Source organism: Sardina pilchardus, chromosome 7 (assembly GCF_963854185.1).
Source record: "Sardina pilchardus chromosome 7, fSarPil1.1, whole genome shotgun sequence".
Taxonomy (NCBI): Eukaryota; Metazoa; Chordata; class Actinopteri; order Clupeiformes; family Clupeidae; genus Sardina; species Sardina pilchardus.
This window is the reverse complement of record NC_085000.1, coordinates 29918188-29940196: the sequence shown is the minus strand read 5'-3', so window position 1 is coordinate 29940196 and position 22009 is coordinate 29918188. Positions and strand designations below refer to the sequence as shown.

The window sequence follows — 22009 nt, the reverse complement described above, 5'->3', positions numbered from 1 at the left end:
CAACACCAATGACTTTCTTTACTGACAATAAAGATCATATACTCAAAACAAAACAAACAGACTCAAATGAGTCATTAGTAGACCTACATATGAATTAAAACAACATCAGATCAAGGGGTTCAGGAGTGAAATGTAATGTGGAGAAAAACAGTGAGAAAATTTTTTTTTTTAACCTTGTTACCATTTCGTTGGCCAATGGGAGACATTGAAAATGCCACTGCTTTAAATCCATGTGTAGTATTCTGCAGGTAATAAAGTACTGGAACATGCTGTAAGCTTGACAACAACTGTCCAGCTAAGATGGGAAACCCTTAAAATATTGGCTGTTACTTGATATCCAGGTGCTGGGCAAATGTTGTCTATCTGACACTCCCTTGATCCCTCTAGACTTACAGTAATCACTTAGTTATAAATCCTTTTTTGCCTCTTACATTGGCTACCTGTTAGGAAAACAAGTACATCAACAGAATAGTTAGTACATTTCCAACAGAAGAATGGTCTAATTTGACAAAGCTGTAAACCAGCACAGAATCAATCAGAATCAATTTTGCTATTTCAGTGCATGTTACAGTTGATCAGATCAACATCAGTTCACAACTAGTAACTGCCATATAAGCAGTCATTTTGACCCTTCGATTTTAAACTCTATAATTATTCAACCAGCTGGACTATATTCTTTTTTCTTAAACACATACATTTTACATGCAACTTTTCAAACAGTCAAATTGGCCATCAAGGCAGATATAGTGTTAGATTAGACCATGAATAATCCTTATGAAAGTGTTTTTCAGCGATAAACCAGAGCAGAAAAATGCTGTGTATGTCAAAATCAAGTCCTAATATCTGTTTTGAGAGAGATGTCATTCTGCATCCTCCATTAAGTCCCTCTGAAGTGCTCTTATAGGCTCTTCAGTGGTCCTACAAATGGATCTGTGCAGTGAGAGAGCTTTGTCCTATTATAAATGTTTCAGTGTCAGGGATTTTTGTTTATACAGTTGTATTTATGATAGCCCTACATTATTCACTCACAAAGAAAATTGGTGTCCTTAAAGGTTGGATGGTTGGATTTTTCCTAATTTTTTAATGAAGGCATTAAGATTACGATCCCTCTTTTTAGTCAACTTTAGCATGTATATGTACAGGGTACTGTACTTATAAGCACAGCTGTATACATTTAAGGCTTGTGCACAATTCCGAATTTTAGAATTGGCCTCCATTCAATTCATGAGTTGGAATTTTCCAAAGTAACTTTCCCAGAAGTGAATGTGTGTGAGATTCAACATGAAATTATGTATTTAATTATGTAATTTCATTGAATTTCATTGAATTTCAAATTATAATTCTCCATCCTATTTTTGACCTCAGTTCAAATTCAATTCAAACTCAAGAATTGAGTCATTCTCAATTCAATTCTGAGCCTGATACATTTATCAGTAATGCAACAGGTATAAAACAGCATATACATTTGCATACTTTCCATAATGTCTATACTGTACATTCTGATTACCTTCATTTATTTGTGGATGATTGTTCCTAATTGTTTGCTTGTGGGTTGATTTGCCATAGCCTATTCAGTATCATGCCACCATTAGAACATAATTAAGGTCACTAGTTTTGATTTCACTTTTTTAGTTAATTAATCATAAGTATGGTGAATTATGATGAACGGCCACTCAAAAAGCACAAATACTGTATTTGGAAACCAACCTTTGCTATTATCTCATAGGCTTCAAATGAATATCAAGGAAGCTGTTTGGTCTACATGGCCCATACTGAGGTGAGGTCTCATTCAAATCCAAAAACATTGCACTTTGTAACTGAATATTGTACATTTTTAGCATACTGTAGTATCCAAATATTCATTCTTCAATCTGCTATAAATCACTTTAGACAGGATGACCTTTTACCTTTACCTTTTGTATATCACATTGCACTTTTCTGCTTTTATTTTGCACTTCTGGTTAGATGCAAACTGCATTTCGTTATCTGTGCTTATACTCTGCACAATGACAATAAAGTTGAATCTAATCTAATGTAACAAGTGACCATGAAATGTGTATGAAGTGTAATGAAGTGTTTTTTGATAATATTATTGTGCCCCCTTGTGTGTGATTGTTGTAACACACGTATAACAAAGCAGGAATTACCTTTTCCTACAGTGTTTCAGAGAAGAAAATGTCATAAAATGATGACATTGAGATGGGAATGTCCTGTTTCTGTCATCGTTTTACTTTTTACAATTGCTTTAAGTTTCCCATAGTCACAATTTGATTGTAATCAAATTGTGATCATATTTAAAGTATTGTGGATTTTATGTCACATAGAGATACTTTGTAGTGAAATTGCATTTAGCTGCTGATGAGAATAAAGAAAAACAGATTTTAATAAATAGATTGAGAGAGGAGGGGGTAAAAAGTGGATTGTGTTTAAGTACAGTACATAGCAAGTCCATGTATTTTAAAGAGTTATATGTGTTCAGAAGTCTTTCTGTTTAAGCCAGTGGTTTGAACAGTCCGTGGTCAGGGTGTGAAATGTCCTAGGGTTCTTGTTTGTGCTTCTAGGTGACAGACATATAGTACAACCTAAGTTAGAACATTTTAGGAGACTACAAGGCCAGTTTCCTTCATTGTTCCTCACATTCTAGCAATTGATATTCACAAAAAAACTGTTTAACTGTTACATTTGAAACATGCTATGAAATAAATAGGCTGTAGGCTAGACCTTGGTTTGGGCTTACTGTGGCACATGGAGAAATAGGTGTATGAGTGAATCATTACCATGACAAGCAAACTGCAGAGGGTTATGGCTGAGAAGGCAGTCAGTGATGGACCTCAGAACACAATTCCAATTCAGACTTGCATGCTGTTGTTTGTAGACCAGAAAAAAATACCTTGGTTTACTTGTGTGTTGCTTTGGATACATTGGTTGAGCAGGGAATGGCAGAATCCTCAATGAACTGAATGAAGATGCAATGACTCTATCTTTCCACCAGGGGGAGTGTTGTCTTTTTTTGTGTACAGCCATGTCTCAAATGAGTGAAATTGGCCACAAATCGGTGAAATGTTTCAGATCATAGGCATATTAACTACTGGGACAATACATTCTTTTGACTGCAGACGGTGGTTTTAGAAGTTCATATTATATGTTATGAAGTCGGATGGGATTTTTCAGATGAGAAACTCAGCAAGGATATGGCACTTGACAGTGGGGTATGAGTGAAACCCAGAGACAATGAGTCTGTCGTCAGAAAAGACCACCAAGAGAGGAGCATAGGGCATTTAGAGTGGTTGAAACTGCTTGTCCCAACTTATTTATAGTGACATGGTCTCACAGTCAGTGATTTGTTTCTTCTGGCTAGTCCAACTCTTTTAAGGCTTTTTAAGTTACCAGTTGCCAGACTATTCTGTTTGAGGTGTAGGCCTACTCGCTCATACAGTAAACCTGGCTGGCTTAACACCCCAGAGGACTTAGTCAAAAGAGTCAGTTACTACAATTACACGAAAGTTGTTGACAATGAAGGTAGAATGTGGCTGGCTCATAAGAATCAAAAGCCTTTGTCAGCATTTTAGTTTGGCATATCATATAAGATATGTCACTCATTTTAATACCTGCATTTGCTTGCCCTATAGTCCATGTCAAACTGGCTGCTGTGAAAAAGGTCTTGCTTTTTGTGTGCTGCCTTCTTGGCCAGGGCCCACTTGCAAAAGAGATACGGTAATGACACATTCACTTTTGGGAAATGTTGAAATGCTGCAAGACCTGTAATAATGATTCTTAAATCTGAAGGAATTAAGAACATGTGAAAGCAGAAAGGTTAGAGTGTGAAAGAGTGTAGGCCTACTGTGTAGGCTACGTACACTACAACACACAGCCTACTCATATAAATTCACTGCATTGTAGCATAAACATAGTATAGCCTATTAATATTTATTGATGCCGTGTTGAGCCAGAACCAAAGAATTGTAGCCTATTATCTTGTATTATAATGATTACTGATACCATTATGGAATCTTTCATTTAGAGGAAAAGACTTGTCTTAATTAGGTCTGGGAGGCCTATAGTTTTGTCACATAAACTCCGCCAAAACGACGCCAGCGAAAGTTTGGCTTTGTCACCTTCCATTCATTATTTCCCTCCGCCTCCTCGATTTCTCTTTCATCCCACTCATTTCCCCTCACTCCTACCGGGACAGTGTCTTTCATGTGCCCCACTGTCCTTTATATCACTCGTTTACCACCAGTTGCTTGTGGTTCCTGTTTTCACACGTTTAACCAGTGCAGTGAAGACTATGACTATGATCAGCAAAATAAAGACACTCTAAACATCTTCCTCTGTGATATACAAACGGAAAGTCTCATTTTAAGACCAATTCTCAAAACGGTTAAGACACTTTTGCGCACCTCACTAGCCGTAGGCGAAGCACTTAATTACGCCGAGTAGCCAGGCCCACAACATAGGCTACATTTAGTAGGGTAGGCCTATGACAGATCAGGTTGTGTTATAGGCTACATTGTTAACAAAGATGTGCAATCACACTGGTTTCACACGTTAACGATATGTTGCTGTTCTTTACAGCAAACAGGCAACATTTCACTGATTCTCATAGAGATAAGGCTACACAAGACTATGGCGGCCAACGTTGTCTGTTAACATTAGCCTACTCGGTTCAATTCGATTCTGAATTTTCAGTCAAAGTCTCGAATTCTATCATGTTTCCAGAATACCCAGACAAAGACAGGTGCAGACGGATTAAGTGGGGTGGGGCAGGGCTGGAGAAGGGAGGCCCTTGAACGTCAGATGGAGGAACTTGTAGGAGTAACCAAATGTGAGACGCTCCAACTACATATTGGTCAAGAAAGCGAAGAGGCGTTCTCATCTCACTTCGCCTATAAGAATCTTTCTGGTGCTTCATGTGGTAACTCCTTAAGCCACCTGTCAGTTGGGACAGGCTGTCTCCAAAATTGGTGCGTAACGCGTATGCCTATGGAAATGGAATAGGAAAAAGAATAGTGGAGGACGGACCGGCAAGTATACTGCCAGATTGTGTAGGCTACGGGAGAAAGAACAGAGCCTACCTCCTTTATTATCGAAGACTGGGAATATTTTGTTTCTGAAGTTATTTATGCTAATTGGACTACTTGTTTGGCTGTAGCCTATATTCTGTACATCCTGCGCGCTGGCAAATCAAATGCTTTTGCATCAGTTCGTTAAGGGGACATTGGAGACAATGCATCCTACAATCAAAAAAGACACTACTTTCACAAAGATATTTGTGGGTGGCTTACCATACCATACCACGGATGCATCTCTTCGAAAATATTTCGAAACTTTCGGGGATATCGACGAGGCTGTTGTTATAACTGACCGACAGACCGGGAAATCGAGAGGATATGGATTTGTAAGTACACTGGAAACAAGCAAATTGTTTGGCTGAGCTGACATGTTATATCCTAGTTATTACTGTGTGACGCAAATGCTTAGAGTTCCACTACCTACCGGTGAAAACAAGAGAATCAACGATTCGGCTCAGCCTTATTGCAGCCGTGAAACACTAACGGAGTGATTACAGCAAGGGTCCTGATTCACTGGAAAGACTCCTCGATTGGTTTTATAGAATCAAGAAACGACCTGCCGTGTGTGTTGATCTAACGTAGGCTAAAGCAACCAGGTTATGTATCCTTGCAGCCGTATGGATACGAATGTTAGTAGCCCAGCTTAACTATTTACTCTTGTCTGTTAAATGGTCCACTGCTCAGAGTAAGTCTTCATTCTCTCTCTCTCTCTCTCTCTCTCTCTCTCTCTCTCTCTCTCTCTCTCTCTCTCTCTCTCTCTCTCTCTCTCTCTCTCTCTCAGACAGACAGAGAGAGGGAAGGGGGTGATAAACACGTGTCTCTTGCCTACTTCAAGGTTAAAATGTGCTCGTCTGTTTCCCTCCGGAAGCGATGTTTCATTGTTCTACAGACGCTCGTTATTGTTACAGGTGTGGGCTCATGCCAATGACCCTGGTCATGGTATAAAAATATCTAACCGAAAATCAGTTTACAGCTCTCTTCGTATCTTAGGCTATTATATGAGCCACGGGTTTTATGTGCACATGCATAGTCTTTAAGCATGACTGGGTGATTACTGCCAGTTGTGGACAGTAATTGGCCATTTGAACGGATTGTATATGGATTTTGTGCTTAAGACTCAAGTCTTACAGATGAAGTCTTTAGAGTTAGTTTGCGAGTTAGATATATAGGCCTACATAATTCTGTGCGTCCATAGGTCAGCTTTAATAAGTGTGTGAGGGGGAGAGCGCTTGAGATGTACTTAAATGTAGGGCCTCGTCTTTGTGGTTATTGCAAACTGTTGAACATGGGCAGTTCTGTTGGGTGAGAGAGAGAGGTGTTTTGTGTTTCATGTAACACCATAAATAGATCTGTTTCTTTGAAGTGTGTCAGTTATCATTTGATCTCAAGAAACACATTAACCAGTGTTGGTGAGGGAGTTGCTGTTAGTCCTGCTGTAACCATGCAACCCGAGTTAAAACACAGGTAACACAGTCAGCGAGAGGATTGCTGATATTCCAGTAGAATGACTGTCTCTGTTTACCTAACATGAAGGTACAAAGCAAATGACAAAAAACAGATCTACCCTGTTGCTTGAAAAAATGTTATATTAATGAGTCTCTCTCCTACACACACACACTCACACTCACACAAAGACAAACACCTCAAACGCTAAAACGCAGCCACAGAAGTGTGACACTGTCAGCTACCCTCTGGCAGTTGGGGCTTTGAGATAAGGCCCTGGTTTCGATCTGACTTCCCCTTTCCACATGCTCCTGAAGTGCCGTGCAATCTTACAGTACATGTCACAAGAGGAGTGAAAGAAAGAAAGGAGGCAGAGAAAGGACTCATGCTCCACATACTTTCTTCACCCTTGAATATATCCTGCCAAGGACTCCAATGCACAAGTTCCACTTAGATGTTTGAGGATAATAGAATTTCAACCCACAGAAGAGGGGTTAGACTAAACTGCAGAGGGAATTCTCACCAGGGCTCCACACAGCCTTGATGTTTTCCCATATGTGTTCTTTCACTGCTCTGCTTTTTCTCGTTTTACTTAGCAGACTAGTGACTACTGAGATAATTAATGTGGCCACAGCTGTGGGCCTGTGTGTGTATACTGTTGTTGATAGCAAGTGAGACAGTTGGACATTAGTACTTCTCATTCTGAATGCTTGAGTGTTTTTGTAACACTTAGCGTGTTCTTTGAAGCAGGCCAAAGCATTACTCTTGCTGATCGTGTGATGAAAAGCAGAGGAGAGAAAATGTCCTACCACCCCTTCTCTCCTGTTTTTGTTGAGAGAGGACTGTGACCCCAGCCCTATAACCTGTGCATAACTATGCGTACGTGTGTATCGCTCTGGCACGGCGTTGAGCCAAACCCACATGACTTTATCTTCATTTCCATTTTTAGTAAACCAAAAAAGCTCATAAACTCAGAGGTCACACACTCGTGCGTGTACGCACAGACACACAAACACACACGCGCACACACACATAGTGTGTGTGTGTGTGTTTGGATCTTAATGACATTCTTGGGATATCTGGTCTTGAGTTTGTACCTCTCTTCCATACTTAGGTCAGTCCTACTTTTCCTAAACTACTTTGTTCCGCTGACAGAGCCAGTCACTCAGTTGTGAAGTGCTCTTCTGTAATCAGTGTCAAACAAGGTCTGCTAAGCTAGTGTGCTGTGCTCTGCCATATTCCATTGTACTTTACTGTAGTCAAATCCATCCTACTCCCATAACCATCTACATTCCACTCTCTCGTGATCACACACAGTTTCATAGGCTAGGCCAGCTCGTGGGACATGCCTGCCAATCTACCCTACACCCCCTCGACTCTCTAAAGCGCTCTAAAACAACTACAAAGATTTCAGAGCACAAATTGGAAAGCATTTCTCTCAAGACTCCAAATGGAGTTTAAGTGGGTTAGTTAGATTATGGTGGCAACAGCAAGGGAGGTGGGGGGCAGGGTTTTCCCCATAGATCTTGCCGCCTAATCAATTTAATTTCATCATGCACTTGTTCCTTATAACAAGGTCCACATGATGGGGGGAAAAGAGAGCTTTTTAAACAGCTGCTGTGATCTCTATCCTACTCTGGCACTGGCAATGTAGACCAATGGTATGTGTATGTCCTGCTGAAATGGCTTTTCTTTGTTGTGTCAGGTGACCATGACAGACAGGGGGGCAGCAGAGCGAGCTTGTAAGGACCCCAACCCCATCATCGACGGCCGCAAAGCCAACGTCAACCTGGCTTACCTTGGAGCCAAGCCTCGCAGCCCACAAACAGGTGAGTCGTGATTCCTGCCGCAGCAGCTATTTTGAATAAGAAAATAACTTCCCTCATCTCTGGGGCAAAGTTTACATAGTCCTGGTTCTGTACATGGGATGTACCCTAATTCCTGCCAATCAACAACATCGCTTGAGGGGTGTTTCATTGGCTGTTGAGCTCAAGGACTACACCTTTAAGACGTTATAGACGGAGATGTCAGCACTGACGGTGGTGTCAGCAGCAGGGTTGTTTGCGCCTCTACGGTCTGCGTCCCTCCGTAACAGGCCCAGAGCTCAGCAGCAAGGAGGTCAAGGAGGAGACGCGAGACACGGCACGCTATACCATGACTGTGGTCTGTGCCTGTCTCGTCGGTGGACTTTAGGCATGTGGTTATGTGTTGCCGCACAGCTTTGTCTGTGTTGCGTCATGTAATCACAGCCCTGGCTAATGCTCAGCCGTCTCCCCCGTTGCTTCACAACAGCCCCCCCCCCCCCCCCCACCCTCCCTCCCCTCACCTAGCATGCAGCACCTACCAGTCCGGAGGAACACACACGCTGACTCACTGCAAATTGACATTTCACCACACAACCTCACTCCCCAAAAACATCTGCTTCTGTTGTGCAGCGTTCCTCCCCGAAGCCCCTCAAGCATGTTAGGTATCAGTTAACGCCAGCCTGAAAGTCCTGAAGAGCCACTCTCCGTGCGGCATTTCATGTCTCTCTCTCTCTCACACACACTGTGTGTGTGTGTGTGTGTGTGTGTGTGTGTGTGTGTGAGTATGTCAGGGGGGGTGGGGTTGGTGAGTTGTCTCCATGTTGCTGTCATGGCGTGATTCAGTCATAGTGTCAGCCGTGGGGTCCTTGAGTCCTTGAGGTGACATGAGTGTAGAGGATTTCTCAGAAGGGCGTCTTTTACACTCTCTGTGACGTCACGTGTGGGGGGAGGAGGGAGGATGGGTGTAGTCAGACACAGTGTAGGAGTGCAGCGGTACAGTACGTGCTCCGTTGGGGATACTGATAAGTGGAGAACAGCGCACTTCTGAACAACAACAAGGACGACCACAAAAATGAGGAAAAAGTGGGTGGCAAGAAACAGAGAGAGAAAGAGGGGGGAGACGGAAATTGAGATGTCTGAATGAACGCTATAACGCATGGCCCGGGAAGAGAAACCGTGAATGCAGAGAGAACCAGAGATTAAGATGGAGCAGAAGAGCATGTCTTCACTGCAGGCCTATTCAAACCTCTGCAGTGATTCATCCCAAATAGAGGTGGAGGAGGGAGGAGGGGAGGGGAGGGGAGGAGGGGGTTATGAGAGTTCAGAGAGGAGAAGAGGCGATAGCCGAGAAGAAAGAGAGGGAGAGAGAGGGGACAGAGAGCAGTGTGTCTGACCTGTATGACTCAGCCTCAGCTGATGCATGTTGAGAGCTGGGGTAGTCACCAATGTGTTCTCATCGTCTCTGTGTTTGTGTGCGAGAGAGAGACAAAGAGACATGCAGAGAGAGAGCGAGAGAGAAGAGGAGAGGAGAGAGAGAGAGAGAGAAGAGGAGAGAGAGAGAAGAGAGAGCTGGGCAGGGCTGCAGGAAGGGTTAGTCAAGCGAGAGATGTTTCTCATCAGTGTCTCTCCAGATTGGCTGTTGCGCTTTCAAATAAACAGGCTGGACGTTTTTCAGTTCAGTGAGTGAACAGGGGAGGGCACGGAGGCATGAGCAATGACAACACTGGAGGGGCGAGGAGAGGAGGGGAGGGTGGGGTGGGGTGGGAAGGGTGGAGAGGGTGGATGTGGGGGAGGGAGAGAAAAGAAAGCAAAAAAAGGAAAGAAATCGGAGAAGACCAGGATCAAGGAGAAGTGATATAAATAGTAGAAGTTAACTAAAAGATCCAACAACAACAACAACAAACAACAGCAGCTGCCTTTAAATGTGTGTATGATGTCATCATTCCTCTATCCCGTCCTCTCTATCTCTGTCTCTCACGTTTGTATCCATGTTTACACAAATGTGATCTGTTGTTTCCTAATGTCTTGTGTTGTCTTGTGTTGTCCCCTGCAGGTCTCTCCATTGGCGTGCAGCAGATCCACCCCTCGCTCTTACAGAGGCAGTATGGGTAAGCCAGAGGAGAGCGCCGCGCCGCACCGCACCGCACCGCACCGCACCGCACCACACCGCACCACACCGCACCGCACCGCACCGCACCACACCGCACCACACCGCACCGCACCGCACCGCACCGCACCGCACCGCACTTTATTCTTATCCGCACAACAATCTCTCCATCTCTTTCTCTTCGCAATCATTTCATCTCAGAGGAAGGAGAGTGTAGTTTGTCCAAACAGAGTCTCACCTCTGTCTCCTGGACCTCTCCCTCTCGCTTACTCACACACACGGGCGTGCACACACACACACACACGCAGACACACGCGCACACACACACACACACACACACACACACACACACACACACAGACATTGTCTCTCATACTTGCTTGCTCATTCACTCACTTACTCATTCACACACACATACAAGCTCATACACACACATACACACACACACACACACAGACACAGACTCTCTCTCTCTCTTACTTGCTCTCTCACTCACTTGTTTGTTCTCATTCTCACACACATACACACACACAAACACAATCTCTCTCTCACACACAAACATACACACACACAAACACAATCTCTCTCTTTCTCTCTCTCTTTCACACACACACACACACTCAGACGCACACACACACGCACACACACACACAGCCTCGCTCTCTCTATCTCTCTCTCACAAACACACACACACATACACACAACCTCTCTCTCTCTCACACACACACACACACACATACACACAACCTCTCTCTTTCTCACACACACACACACACACACACACACTCCCCCTCTCTCTCTCCCTCTCTCTCTCTCTCTCTGTCTCTGTCTGGGGCTGTGTGTTTACTATCCTGGCACTGTTTACCGTGGGTTTATTTTGGGCGCAGGCCTGTTTTTCTTGCTGCTCTCCTCTCCGCTCGGCTCCTTTCACAGGCCATTAGTGCGCTGAGGAGTCCAGCTCCCCTCTCCTCCTCGTCAGCCCTGACCCGCTTGTCAGCAGGGTCAGCAAGTCTCACATATTTACACACACGCACGCCCGCACGCACGCACGCACGCACGTACGCACGCACTTAACCATTGAGATAGCACATACTCACACACACATCATATGAGCAAACTCACGAGTACACACCTGTGTGTGTATTGATTTTCCACCACATGTTTCTCACTCACTCTCAGTGTCTCTCAGTGTAACTTACAGGATGTACTCCTTTAACATTCAAACTCACATTCATGTATAAACAACATGCATATACATGTAGGAGCTTCCCACAGGCAATAAAAATATGCACTCTTTTAAACAGTTTCTTCCTCTTTCTGTCACACACACACACACACACACACACACACACACACACACACACACACACACACACACTGACTTGCACACATCCCTGCACCTACACTCACTCACACACACTTGTGACTGGTGCCGAGACGTTGTTGTATAAACAGCTTATGTAGGGTCTCGAGTGGAGATGGAGCATGTAGAAGGGAGGGAGCTCGGGGTGCTTTGGCTTGCCTCTGTCTGCTGTCAGGGCTGTGGAAGACATGATGGAGGTCTCTCTCTCCTCCCACTCCGTGTTCCGATTGGATGTCCTCCTTACTCGCCCTCCTCTCATTGGACGACCCTTGTCAGTCTCAGAGGGGAGCACTCTCCAATCCTCTATAATGGCTTCCAAAATATTCCACTGTGACTAAGGAACTGGTTCTGTCTCTGTGAAACTGTTGTGACGAGTCTGTATAAAAACACCAAAGGGGGAAAAAAAGGATGATGAACGCTGTTATTATTAGCCACACAAAGTTGGGACGAGTTTGTTATTTGTCTTCATGTTTACGAAGTGCAGGGACAGTTTGGTCCCCTCCATTTGCGGTCGCCATGGAAACGATGACATTTGTTATGCTGAGAGGCCGGTCCAGAAGGGGCTCCGGTTTTTTTGCGAGGGACAGGAGGTCCTTTCAGAAGGCCCAGTTTAAACTTCACGGCTCAATGATTATTAAAATTTCAGCTGCCACTCTTGAATTATTGAGGAGGATTGGTTCTGGGGGATTTGGGAGTGGCCCTCAGGGGCTTATGAATTAGTGAATGTGGGTTGATTGCGTTGACTATGAGACAGCGTCCGCAGCCCACTCGCTGGAGGGGTCTGGGCGTCGTTGCACACACCTCTCTCCGCTCATCCTCTTAAGGAGATAATGACCATTATTAACACACTCATCAGAAACTCCACACAGACATTAGCATGTCTGGAACATGCTGTTGTGTGGAAATGAAGATGGAAAATGGATTTTTTGAAAATCTGCTTTTCTTCAGAGGGTTGAGTGTGCTGCATTGTTTATGAACGAAACTGAACTTTGTCAAAAAAAGAAGAGAAGACCTGTTGTTGATGACTTTGCTCTGACCCTGTAAATGAGGTAAACCTTACCCTCAACAAACGGCAACACTCACACATCCCAATTTGAGTCCTTTTTGTGTTTGCCTAAGGTAGAGCTCCATGATGTCCGACTAAGCTAGCTAGCTCACACAGCCATTGTATGCTGCTGTGCTGACTGGGTAAGATGTCTGTGTTGGGACAGGTGTTGGGAGTCCATTATGGGAGGCTTATGGTGTTTAAACTGAGGGCCACAGCTCTTAGGCAGTTTACTCAAGAGAGACACCTCATTTGAATGCTAAAGAGAGACATGCTGGGCAAAGCCTGAGCAAGACGTGACCTCATGTCCTAAGCAGAGTCCAGATTTACCAAGAGGCTACTGAAGTCAATGTTAACATGAACTCTGTCCAAAGTAGCTATGGGACCTCCTTGTTTTCTCATTGACGCATGCACTACTAGTTGGACAAAAACAGCTCCTTTTTTTTTTGTTCCCGTTGCTAAATTGATTCCTTCCTCCCTCTGTAGCCGGTCGGTCTGCATGTCCTTGTTTGGTAAAGGGGGGAGCCTAGAGGGGTTCTGGGGGAGAAGCCCTGTGCCCCGTGGCCACAGCTCTGCGTTGGCACGCCGGCCCAAACACCCATCTGCTCGCTGGCAGGGCACACATCACGCTCCTCTCTTGAGACCGGCACACAGAGGCTGGCACCATTTTCTCACACTCTCTCTCTCTCTCTCTCTCTCTCGTTTTCTCACTCTCTCATTTTTTACTCCTCTTTTTAAAAAAAAAAAACTTTGAAGAGGAAGAGCGGTGTGGTGGAGAGCTATTTCACATTTCCTGTGCAAACAGACACAGGGGAGGCCAGGCTAGGCTAAACCAGGCTAGGCTAGGCTAGGCTCTAAAGAGGAGGATTAGGGTCTGGGAGACACTGGGGAACCCAAAGCCCTGTGTGGGGACGGGCAGAGCAGAGGTGGGGGATGGCAGGGAGTGGGAGTGGAGGATTGGGAGACCGGAGCAGGGGATGAAGGGAGGGGGTGGCTGGCTGCAGAGCAATCTAAAGACCCTCATTTTGCTGAAGTGGCAGTGTGCGGATCATTCATCCACAGCATCTGTGCCACCTTCCAAACCCTCTCCCATCTCTCTCTCTGACACCTCCCCCACTCCACACTCCCACTCGGTGTCAGTTTTTAATCTTCAGTCGATCTCTCTCAAGTAGCCAGAGTGTCCTCTGTGATTCTTTCCCATCTTTGTTTCCTGCTCCTCCCCTCCCTCACTTCCTCTCTCTTTCTGTCTATCTTTCTTTCTTTCTCTGGTTCTCCCCAAAGATGGGGGCAGCTTTTATTCTGTCCCCCCCCCCCCACCACCACCCCTCTGGCTCTCTCTGCTCTCACCCATGGGGGCCAATTAGAAAGCTCTCGCTCAGCAAGCCCACACGTTTGAGCGCCTGAGTGAAGCTCCCACCACCATCAGCTCACAACCAAGCGCCTGTAGGGCCACGAGCTCAGCTCCCCACAGCCTGCTCTCGCTCCTGACTCCATCCGTCTGTATGAACCCATGCTGGGGAGGGAAGGGCAGTGCAGGGCAGTGCAGTGCAGTGCAGTGGGTGTTCTCGGTCAGAGGATTTCTCATTAAGCGCTGAAGAATGTCTCTCCAGGTTCAGGAAAAAAAAAAGGGAGAGAGATCCTCCTCAGCGGTGTTCGCACCGACTAATTAGCTTCACCCAGAGGTGTACGCTTGATGAATGAAATCGGCTGTCTGAGTGAGTGAGAGAATACGAAGCGAAGACACGACAGGATTCTAGGCCGGTCGGAGGATGCTGGAGAGGCCAGCACCACCTTGTGGGTAGCTTTCTCCCAAATTGCGTAGTGCCACACAGTAGTCACCATGCCCAAGAGGGAAGGTTCCGGAAATAAATAATACTCATTTATTTCATTTCATTTCAGTTCAGTTCATGACGAGCGCTTGAAGCTTTCAGGAACAAACAGAGCCCCTGGTGAGGAGTGTGCTGGGTAGATTCCCTGTCCGCTGCGGTGCTCTGCTTTACCTGCCCTCAGCCCTTACCTGGGCCCCAGCTGGGCGGGCTCTCAGGCGCAGATGAAGGATGACAGATGAGGGAACCACAGCTGTCTGTCGTCCTGTCCATCTTCCTCTTCCTCTTCCTCTCGCCGCAGCACTGGATCGCCTCATTTCAGTGCATCTCCACTGACTCGGCTCTCTTTCTTTCTTTCTTTTTTCTTTATTGTCCTCTCTTTCCTTCCTTCTTTCTGTCCTCTTTCTTTCTTTCTTTCTTTCTTTCTTTCTTTCTCCCTCTCCCTCTCCCTCTCCATCTCCATCCTCCTGCGGGTCTGAAGTGCTGCAGAGGCCTTGGGGCTGCGCAGGGTCACAGCGTTCTCTCCCGATCCCCCCCCCCCCCCCCCCCCCCGCCCCCCCGGCAGGAGGAACGACCCCGAGTGACCTCGGCCAGGGGAGGGCAACGGGCGGCGGGCAGAATTTCACACTCGCGTGCTCGGGCGGCATGTTTTTTTCCGCAGCGCGGCTCGGCGAGTTCCATTTGTCATTGCTCGGCCCGCTGCCCCAGCGCGCATCTCTTCATTAGCCACAATCTGCTCTCCCTCTCTCCGCCTCTCCGTCCCTCCTTCTCTGGCCTCTCTCCATCTTTGTCGGCTGTCGCTTGCTATCGGTCTTCTTCCTCTCTCTGTCTTTGGCTCTCTCACCATCCGTGCATTTGTCTTTTTTCCCCCCCTGTCTCTCTGTATCTCCATCTACCCTTCATTCCTTTATTCTACCCTTCTCTCTCTCTCTCCCTCTCTCTCTCTATCTCTCTCTGTCTCTCTCTTCTATGGCGTATGATAGCGCAGCAAGAAGGCACAGCCAGGACACAGGGCTCCTCTTCTGCCTCTCCTACAAAGCTACTGTCACTTTCAATACATCAGCCCACAGCAGAGGACAAAACATTGGTACAGTGGAAGAATGACACTGCAGCCTGTGTGTGTGTGTGTGTGTGTGTGTGTGTGTGTGTGACAGGATGTTGGAGTGAGAGGCCAGATACGTTTCAGGCTATGTGTTTCCTTTTTTGAGATTTTCAGTATTCCCTTGTTTCTGCATGCTTGGGTTGGGGGTGGAGGACAGATAAGAAGCTGTGTGTGTGTGTGTGTGTTGGGAGGCATGGGTGTTTGGTGTAAGCACACACAGGCCTGGATCTCTGTGTTTAGGGGTAAGCAACCCAGAATCCCCTAAATCCTCATTGTGTGCTCAGTGGTGTGTTTGTCCATCACACCCGTGTGTGTGTGTGTGTGTGTGTGTGTGTGTGTGTGTGTGTGTGTGTGTGTGTGTGTGTGTGTGTGTGTGTGTGTGTGTGTGTGTGTGTGTGTGTGTGTGTGTGTGTGTGTGTGTGTGTGTGTGTTCACCCCACCCCAACCCACCCCACACCCGTGTGTGTGTGTGTGTGTGTGTGTGTGTGTGTGTGTGTGTGTGTGTGTGTGTGTGTGTGTGTGTGTGTGTGTGTGTGTGTGTGTGTGTGTGTGTGTGTGTGTGTGTGTGTGTGTGTGTGTGTGTGTGTGTGCTTGCGTGCGTGCGTGCGTGCGTGCGTGCGTGCGTGCGTGCGTGCGTGCGTGCGTGCGTGCGTGCGTGTAAATGTGTTTAGGTTGGAGAGAGAGAGAAAGACAAGTAAATTGCAGTGCCAGTGAAGAGGTTTTGTGTCGAATGTGTTTTATATGGTTACTTCTGGCCATTACAAAACAGATACCAAACACTAACACAGGAAATGACATCAGCCTCACCCAGAGCATGATCTCTCTCAGATTAGTTTAATGGTTGTGTCTGTGTCCATGTTTGTTTATATGTGTGAATGCTCGTTGAGTGTGGCCTCAGTGGGGTTGTGGGCGAACTTTTGTGTTTCAGTATGTATGTGTGTGTGTGTGTGTGTGTGTTGTGTGTGTTGTGTGTAGTGTATGTATGTGCAGTTGTGCACATATCATATGTGTGCGTAGGCGTTTGCGTGCGTGCGCGTGCGTGCGCGTGTGTGTGTGTGTGGGTGTGTGTGAGAGGGAAAAGAGAGCTTGCGTAGTTCCCAAATGGCTGTGATAATGAATCTTCCTCTGGAGAGCTCTTGTGCTCTATATATAGCGCTCCTCTGGTTTGCTGTGCTGGTGATAATTGCATCCAGAGGTGAGTGAAACACCAGGGGTGTGGCGCTGTGGATGGCAGGCGCCCGTGGGCCTGGGCCACTGTTCTAATGAGATCAGTCAGTGCTGCCCTCCGCACTGGAGCCCAATGAGCTATAGCTGGCAGTGGACATGTGTAGGTGTGAGTGTACTTGTGCATTGTGTTGTGCATTGTAATTTTGAGGCTTGTGTGTGTGTGTGTGTGTGTGGGTGTGTCTGTGTGTGTGCATGTGTGAGTGGGTATGCGTGTGTGAGTGTGTGTGAGAGGCTACGAGGAGGATGTGAGTCCCTATGAGTACGTTCATAAGAACATTTATCCCTGTGTGTGTGAATGCACACTGTGTGTGTGTGTGTGTGTGTGTATGTGAGCGTGAGGCGTGTTTTCGTGCGAGTGTGTTTTTGTGCTCATCACTGCTTGCTCTTCTCCCTGGCAACCTCTTACCTCCCAGAGGCATGACCTCATCACGCAGGAGAGATGAGGATGTTCACCCCACCCCAACCCACCCCAACCCCACCCGAGCCCCATCCAGCCCCTCCAGCTGAGCACCCTCAATGAGCCTGCAGCTCCCCACACTCTAAACTCAATGGGCGGTGTCTCCCTCTTTCTCTTCCACTCTCTCTCGCTCTCTCTCTCTCGCTCTCTCTCTTTCTGTGCAAATTGTGTGCTGCATGTGTGTTTGTTTTTTGAGCTGAACTGTTTGTGTGTCTGCAGAGTGTGCTTGTCAAAATTAGTGAGTGTAGAGTCCTTTTGTGTGCGTGCATGCTTGTGTGTGTGTGTGTGTGTGTGTGTGTGTGTGTGTGTGTGTGTGTGTGTGTGTGTGACTTTGTGTCTTTTTGAGTGTGGGAGGAAGTGTCCTTTGCTATTTTAGGGGGTTGAGGATTTAGTCCTAGGGCTCAGTGTCTGAGTTCAGTGGGGGTTTTTTGTTTGTTTTTTGAAACGTGACTTCCTGAGCAGATGTGCTAACCTCAGTGAAAGTGAAGGTATACAAAGGAATAATCTCGATCTCTTTCTCTTTCTCTTTCCATTTGCTCTCTCTGTCTTTCTCTTTCTCTCTCTTTATCTCTCTCTCTTCCTGTCCTTCTCTAGGTTGGCTCAGCAGTATGTGTACCCCCAGGCCTTTGTCCAGCCCAGTCTGGTGCTACCCACTCAGGTCACATCTACCGTAGGCTCCCCCTATTTGGACTACAACACAGCCTACGCCCAGTACGCGTCTGCCGCCTTTGAGCAGTACCCTTACGCGGCCTCGCCAAGCTTCCTCAGCTACACCTATCCCACCACGACCGCCCTCGGACCCTCCGCTGCTGCCAACCCGAACCACCTCCCGCAAGCCCTCTCAGCGGGCTCCAACCCTGCAGCGGCTGCCTTCCTCCAGTATCCCGCCCAGCCATTGCATTCAGACCGCCTGCAGTGAGGAGGACTGGGCAAGCAGAGTTGATTATTGCACTATGACATCATCAAGACGGGACGAAGAGCTGTGATGTCATCCAAGTGGGGCTTGTTATCGTCAAGTGGAGCCCCCAGTTACACCCAAAGGGCTTCCTGTTTATGGACTCTGTTACAAACAAACAAGCAAAACAAACAAAAAGCCACCATTAGTTTAAACAAACATTAGTAGAACATTTTTTACAATTTATTAATATTATAATTAATGTTATTTTTCACTGTGTATCTTTGTTATCGTCTGTGCTGGTAGTATAATTGTTATATGAACTCAGTGGACTCAGGGCCCTGGCTGTGTATTGGACTGTGGATGAGGGGGTGGTAAGGGGCCCCAGGTACAGTTCACTCTGAGAGAGGCCAGGGAGGAGGCCTTGTGCAGGGGAGGCCTGTGGGGCCTCGGCCAAGCTCCACTGCTCAGGACTAATGGAGGAAGTGGATGATCAACAAGCTAAGGGTTACTTTAAAACTAAATGTTGAAACCCTAACTGTTTTTATGGGCACCATAGCACAGACAGACACACACACACACACACACAGACACACACACACACACACACACACACACACACACACACACACACACACACACACACACACACACACACACACACACACACTGACATGATATACACCAATGTCTAGAGGTACTGAATACTATTAGTAAATGTATGGGTAGTTTCATGATCAGGGTTAGTGTTTAATATTATCCACATACATGTCTTTGTACTATGATTATGTTGGAGAACTACATTTTATCATTAATGAGGCTAAACAGCACAAAACATCTTTCAGTCATTTCCATCGTCAAATTGATATTTTGTTAAAAAACTACACTACTTCTGCAGCACATTCTATCAACAGCATTTTATTGTAGGCAGAAAACTGGACTTTCCCAGGACATTCTGTAATATGTTGCAATTGGCATGTGAAGTGGTTGAACTTAATTAATGGAGGAAATACATCAGATATATAGACTATGCCACAGCCTGTCATCAAAAAATTTCCAGAGGTATTTTGCAACACAAAAATGTTATACATCGATAATTGATATAGTTGCACAACTTAAGCTCTAAAGTTTTTTGTCCATTCCAACAAATTGTCTATAAATATGCTACAAAAAGTACCATACATGAGAATGCAACTGATTTAACCAGTCTTAATTAAATCACCTTAACAAAAGGAATAGTAATAAAGACTACAAGTATTTAACCTTAAGATGCCCACTTGAACACACCTGTAACATTGGAAGTATACATATCATAAGAATTGTTAATGACCAGTTTCATGAAACATTTTTTTTATCATTCAATGGATGTAGATAAAACATAAACATAAGAAAGAAATCAATGATGATGTATGAAGAGGGTTTCATTTGTAGGCCTTGCAAAAACAAAGCACTTCCCCTGATGGTGAACCTACCCATGTCCACACCACTTCAAAACTGTCCTTGACGAGGCCTTTTGTATATTTCCTTAATTCTTCACTCTTCAGCTCTTTATCAAACATTGAGGCTTTATGTCTTAGAATTATAAAGGGCTTAGATATTATAGTAGCCTGAATTTAGCCATTTAGCTATTTTTTCTTCATGCCTAGTCTGATTTATGTCTGTAAAATCTCTCTGTCTCACTTTCCACCAACACCTCTCTCTTGCTCTCTCTCTCTCTCTCTCTCTCTCTCTCTTTCTCTTTCTCTTTCTCTCTCTCTCTTCATATACAACGCGCAACACACAATCATTTGAATATGCAGTTTGGTAGTGGTGGGCGGATGAAAATGTCCAAGGTAGACAACACTGTAAGTTGAGATAATGATTTATCTAAAGCCAGGATAATTAGTAAGGACATATTTATGTTGACAGCCATGGGAGAGGTGATGATACAGTATTTATGTTGAAGGTATTTATATTGCCGTAAAAAAAATGTGTCACCTGTGCTTCCATGTCACTCTCGAAGATAACCGATCAGACCTGTGTCTTGGGAGGCTTTCTCTGAGACTGTCACCCTCAGCTTACAAAGGTCGGGCATAGTCGTCGTGCTGGAGGAGGTCTGCTAGGCCGGGTCTTAGATGGAGTTATTTCAGGAGGAGTGGAGCCCATTCCAATAAAAGACTTTTCAGAGCACGGGTGAGCAGTGTCATAATTCAATAACAGCTGTACGAAAGCCTGACGCTTGTCCATATAGGGACATACCTGATGTGGATGGAGTCTGTGAGAAGTGGATGTAGGCCTAGATGTTGGGAGGGAGGGAGGGTGGTAATGTGGGGTACTGACATTGCCATACTGTTGGCATTTCTCAGTGGCACAATATTTATGTATGACAGAAGCCATACAACAATGTTCACAATAAAGGACTTTGTAAATGTATGTGTTGCAATTGCACATTTATCTTTGTGTCCAGGCCCATGGGTTGAGATGGAGTCTCGCAGGCATGACATTGCGCAATGGTTGAAAAGGCAAAGCCAGACATCTTTCACTCAAGAGGAAGTAAATGATGTACTTATCCCTTATAGTTCTGTGGTCTGTGCTAGCGCATAAATAAAGGGGAACCTTAAATTGACAGCCATTTTAAGCTCCGCTGAATAGGAACTGAATTCTACCTCAGACTCTGAATTTTTGTCAGGGACCTCATGCAACACTATTCACTGAACAATAACCCTAGAGTCTTAATGCTACTGAACCGGTGCTTGATGTAGTGTATTTTTCCATTCTAAATATTTTTACTGTGAATTATAAAAGTTGTATTCACACAAAACCTTCAGTGTAAGTAGCCATTTTAAAATTCACACTTCACACAATTCACATTGGTAGTCCACTGTAACTGTAACCCAAGTTATTGTAGCCTATACTGAATTGCATGCTGCAGCCAAGATTTTCACCGCACATGACAACCTTTAATTTGGTTCCAACGTACGCAAACGTGTGGGTGGTGTGCTGCCTGCTGTATGCAGCTGCTATTGTGACTGATGTAGACACAGTTGAGGAGTACAGAATGCAAGTAGAGGGGCTTTCCTAACCGGGTTAGTCTGTTATCTCTCCACCACAAATACAGCCCCGTGCCACCACCACCACCACCGCCACGCCCATCCCCTGCCTCAGCCTCACCCATCCTGCCCCCGTTACCCCCTGTGGGGGCCTCTATCTCTCCGCAGAGATCTGCTCTACCAAACACCACACCAGCCACTGCAGTGGAGCTGCTCGCTTATCCCCAGCCCCCATCCCACCTCCCAGCACTAGCTCACGTCAACACTCACGCAACCTCCATTTAGACTAACTAAGCTAACAAAGTCTGACACTCTGAGTCATCATCATAGATAGTTAAATGTGTCTGTTTTACTCGATCAAAACCCAAATAGGTGATATTTACACATACATACACACACATAATGATACAAAAAAATGCAGTGATGGGAACCACAGCAACACTTCCTGGATAGGTAAATCACTTCCTTTGTGACCAACTTTTTAAATAGCTTTCCCCACATCACAGAGTAAAGAAAGAAAGCCATTTTGAGTGCACTACAACATGCAGCCTGAAGTAACAACATCAGAAGGCATGCCTGTCCATTCAGACAGATACCATTTAGCAAAAGGGGACTTTCTCGTAATGTGTTAGACTCTT

At 45.6% G+C, this 22009-nt stretch overlaps 2 protein-coding genes across 4 annotated transcripts in view; one reads left to right on the top strand and one right to left on the bottom strand.

Annotated features, from left to right (window-relative positions):
- Nucleotides 1-4935: 4935 nt before the first annotated feature.
- rbm38 (RNA binding motif protein 38) lies at nucleotides 4936-20511 on the top strand. 2 transcript variants are annotated; one of them, XM_062541739.1, is made up of 5 exons: nucleotides 4936-5398; nucleotides 8221-8344; nucleotides 10374-10428; nucleotides 15645-15748; nucleotides 18042-18259. In XM_062541739.1, the coding sequence occupies exons 1-5, from the start codon at nucleotides 5189-5191 to the stop codon at nucleotides 18119-18121; spliced, it is 573 nt and encodes a 190-aa protein (XP_062397723.1). In that variant the 5' UTR covers nucleotides 4936-5188; the 3' UTR covers nucleotides 18122-18259. The 2 variants fall into 2 exon arrangements, with proteins under 2 accessions (XP_062397723.1, XP_062397722.1); XM_062541738.1 differs by lacking the exon at nucleotides 15645-15748 and having other exon boundaries at nucleotides 18042-20511.
- A 1184-nt stretch (nucleotides 20512-21695) lies between these two features.
- mipb (major intrinsic protein of lens fiber b) overlaps nucleotides 21696-22009 on the bottom strand; it is a 5109-nt gene continuing 4795 nt past the window's right edge. For both annotated transcript variants that reach the window (XM_062541737.1, XM_062541736.1), the window contains one exon: nucleotides 21696-22009. This exon is cut by the window's right edge and continues 2374 nt beyond it. The gene's annotated coding sequence lies outside the window, so the exon portion shown is untranslated.

Coding starts and splice junctions, on each gene's coding strand:
- rbm38 (XM_062541738.1), top strand. CDS start 5,189: ATGCTTTTGCATCAGTTCGTTAAGGGGACATTGGAGACAATGCATCCT. Junction 5,399..8,220: donor AATCGAGAGGATATGGATTT/GTAAGTACACTG, acceptor TTGTTGTGTCAG/GTGACCATGACAGACAGGGG. Junction 8,345..10,373: donor GCCTCGCAGCCCACAAACAG/GTGAGTCGTGAT, acceptor TGTCCCCTGCAG/GTCTCTCCATTGGCGTGCAG.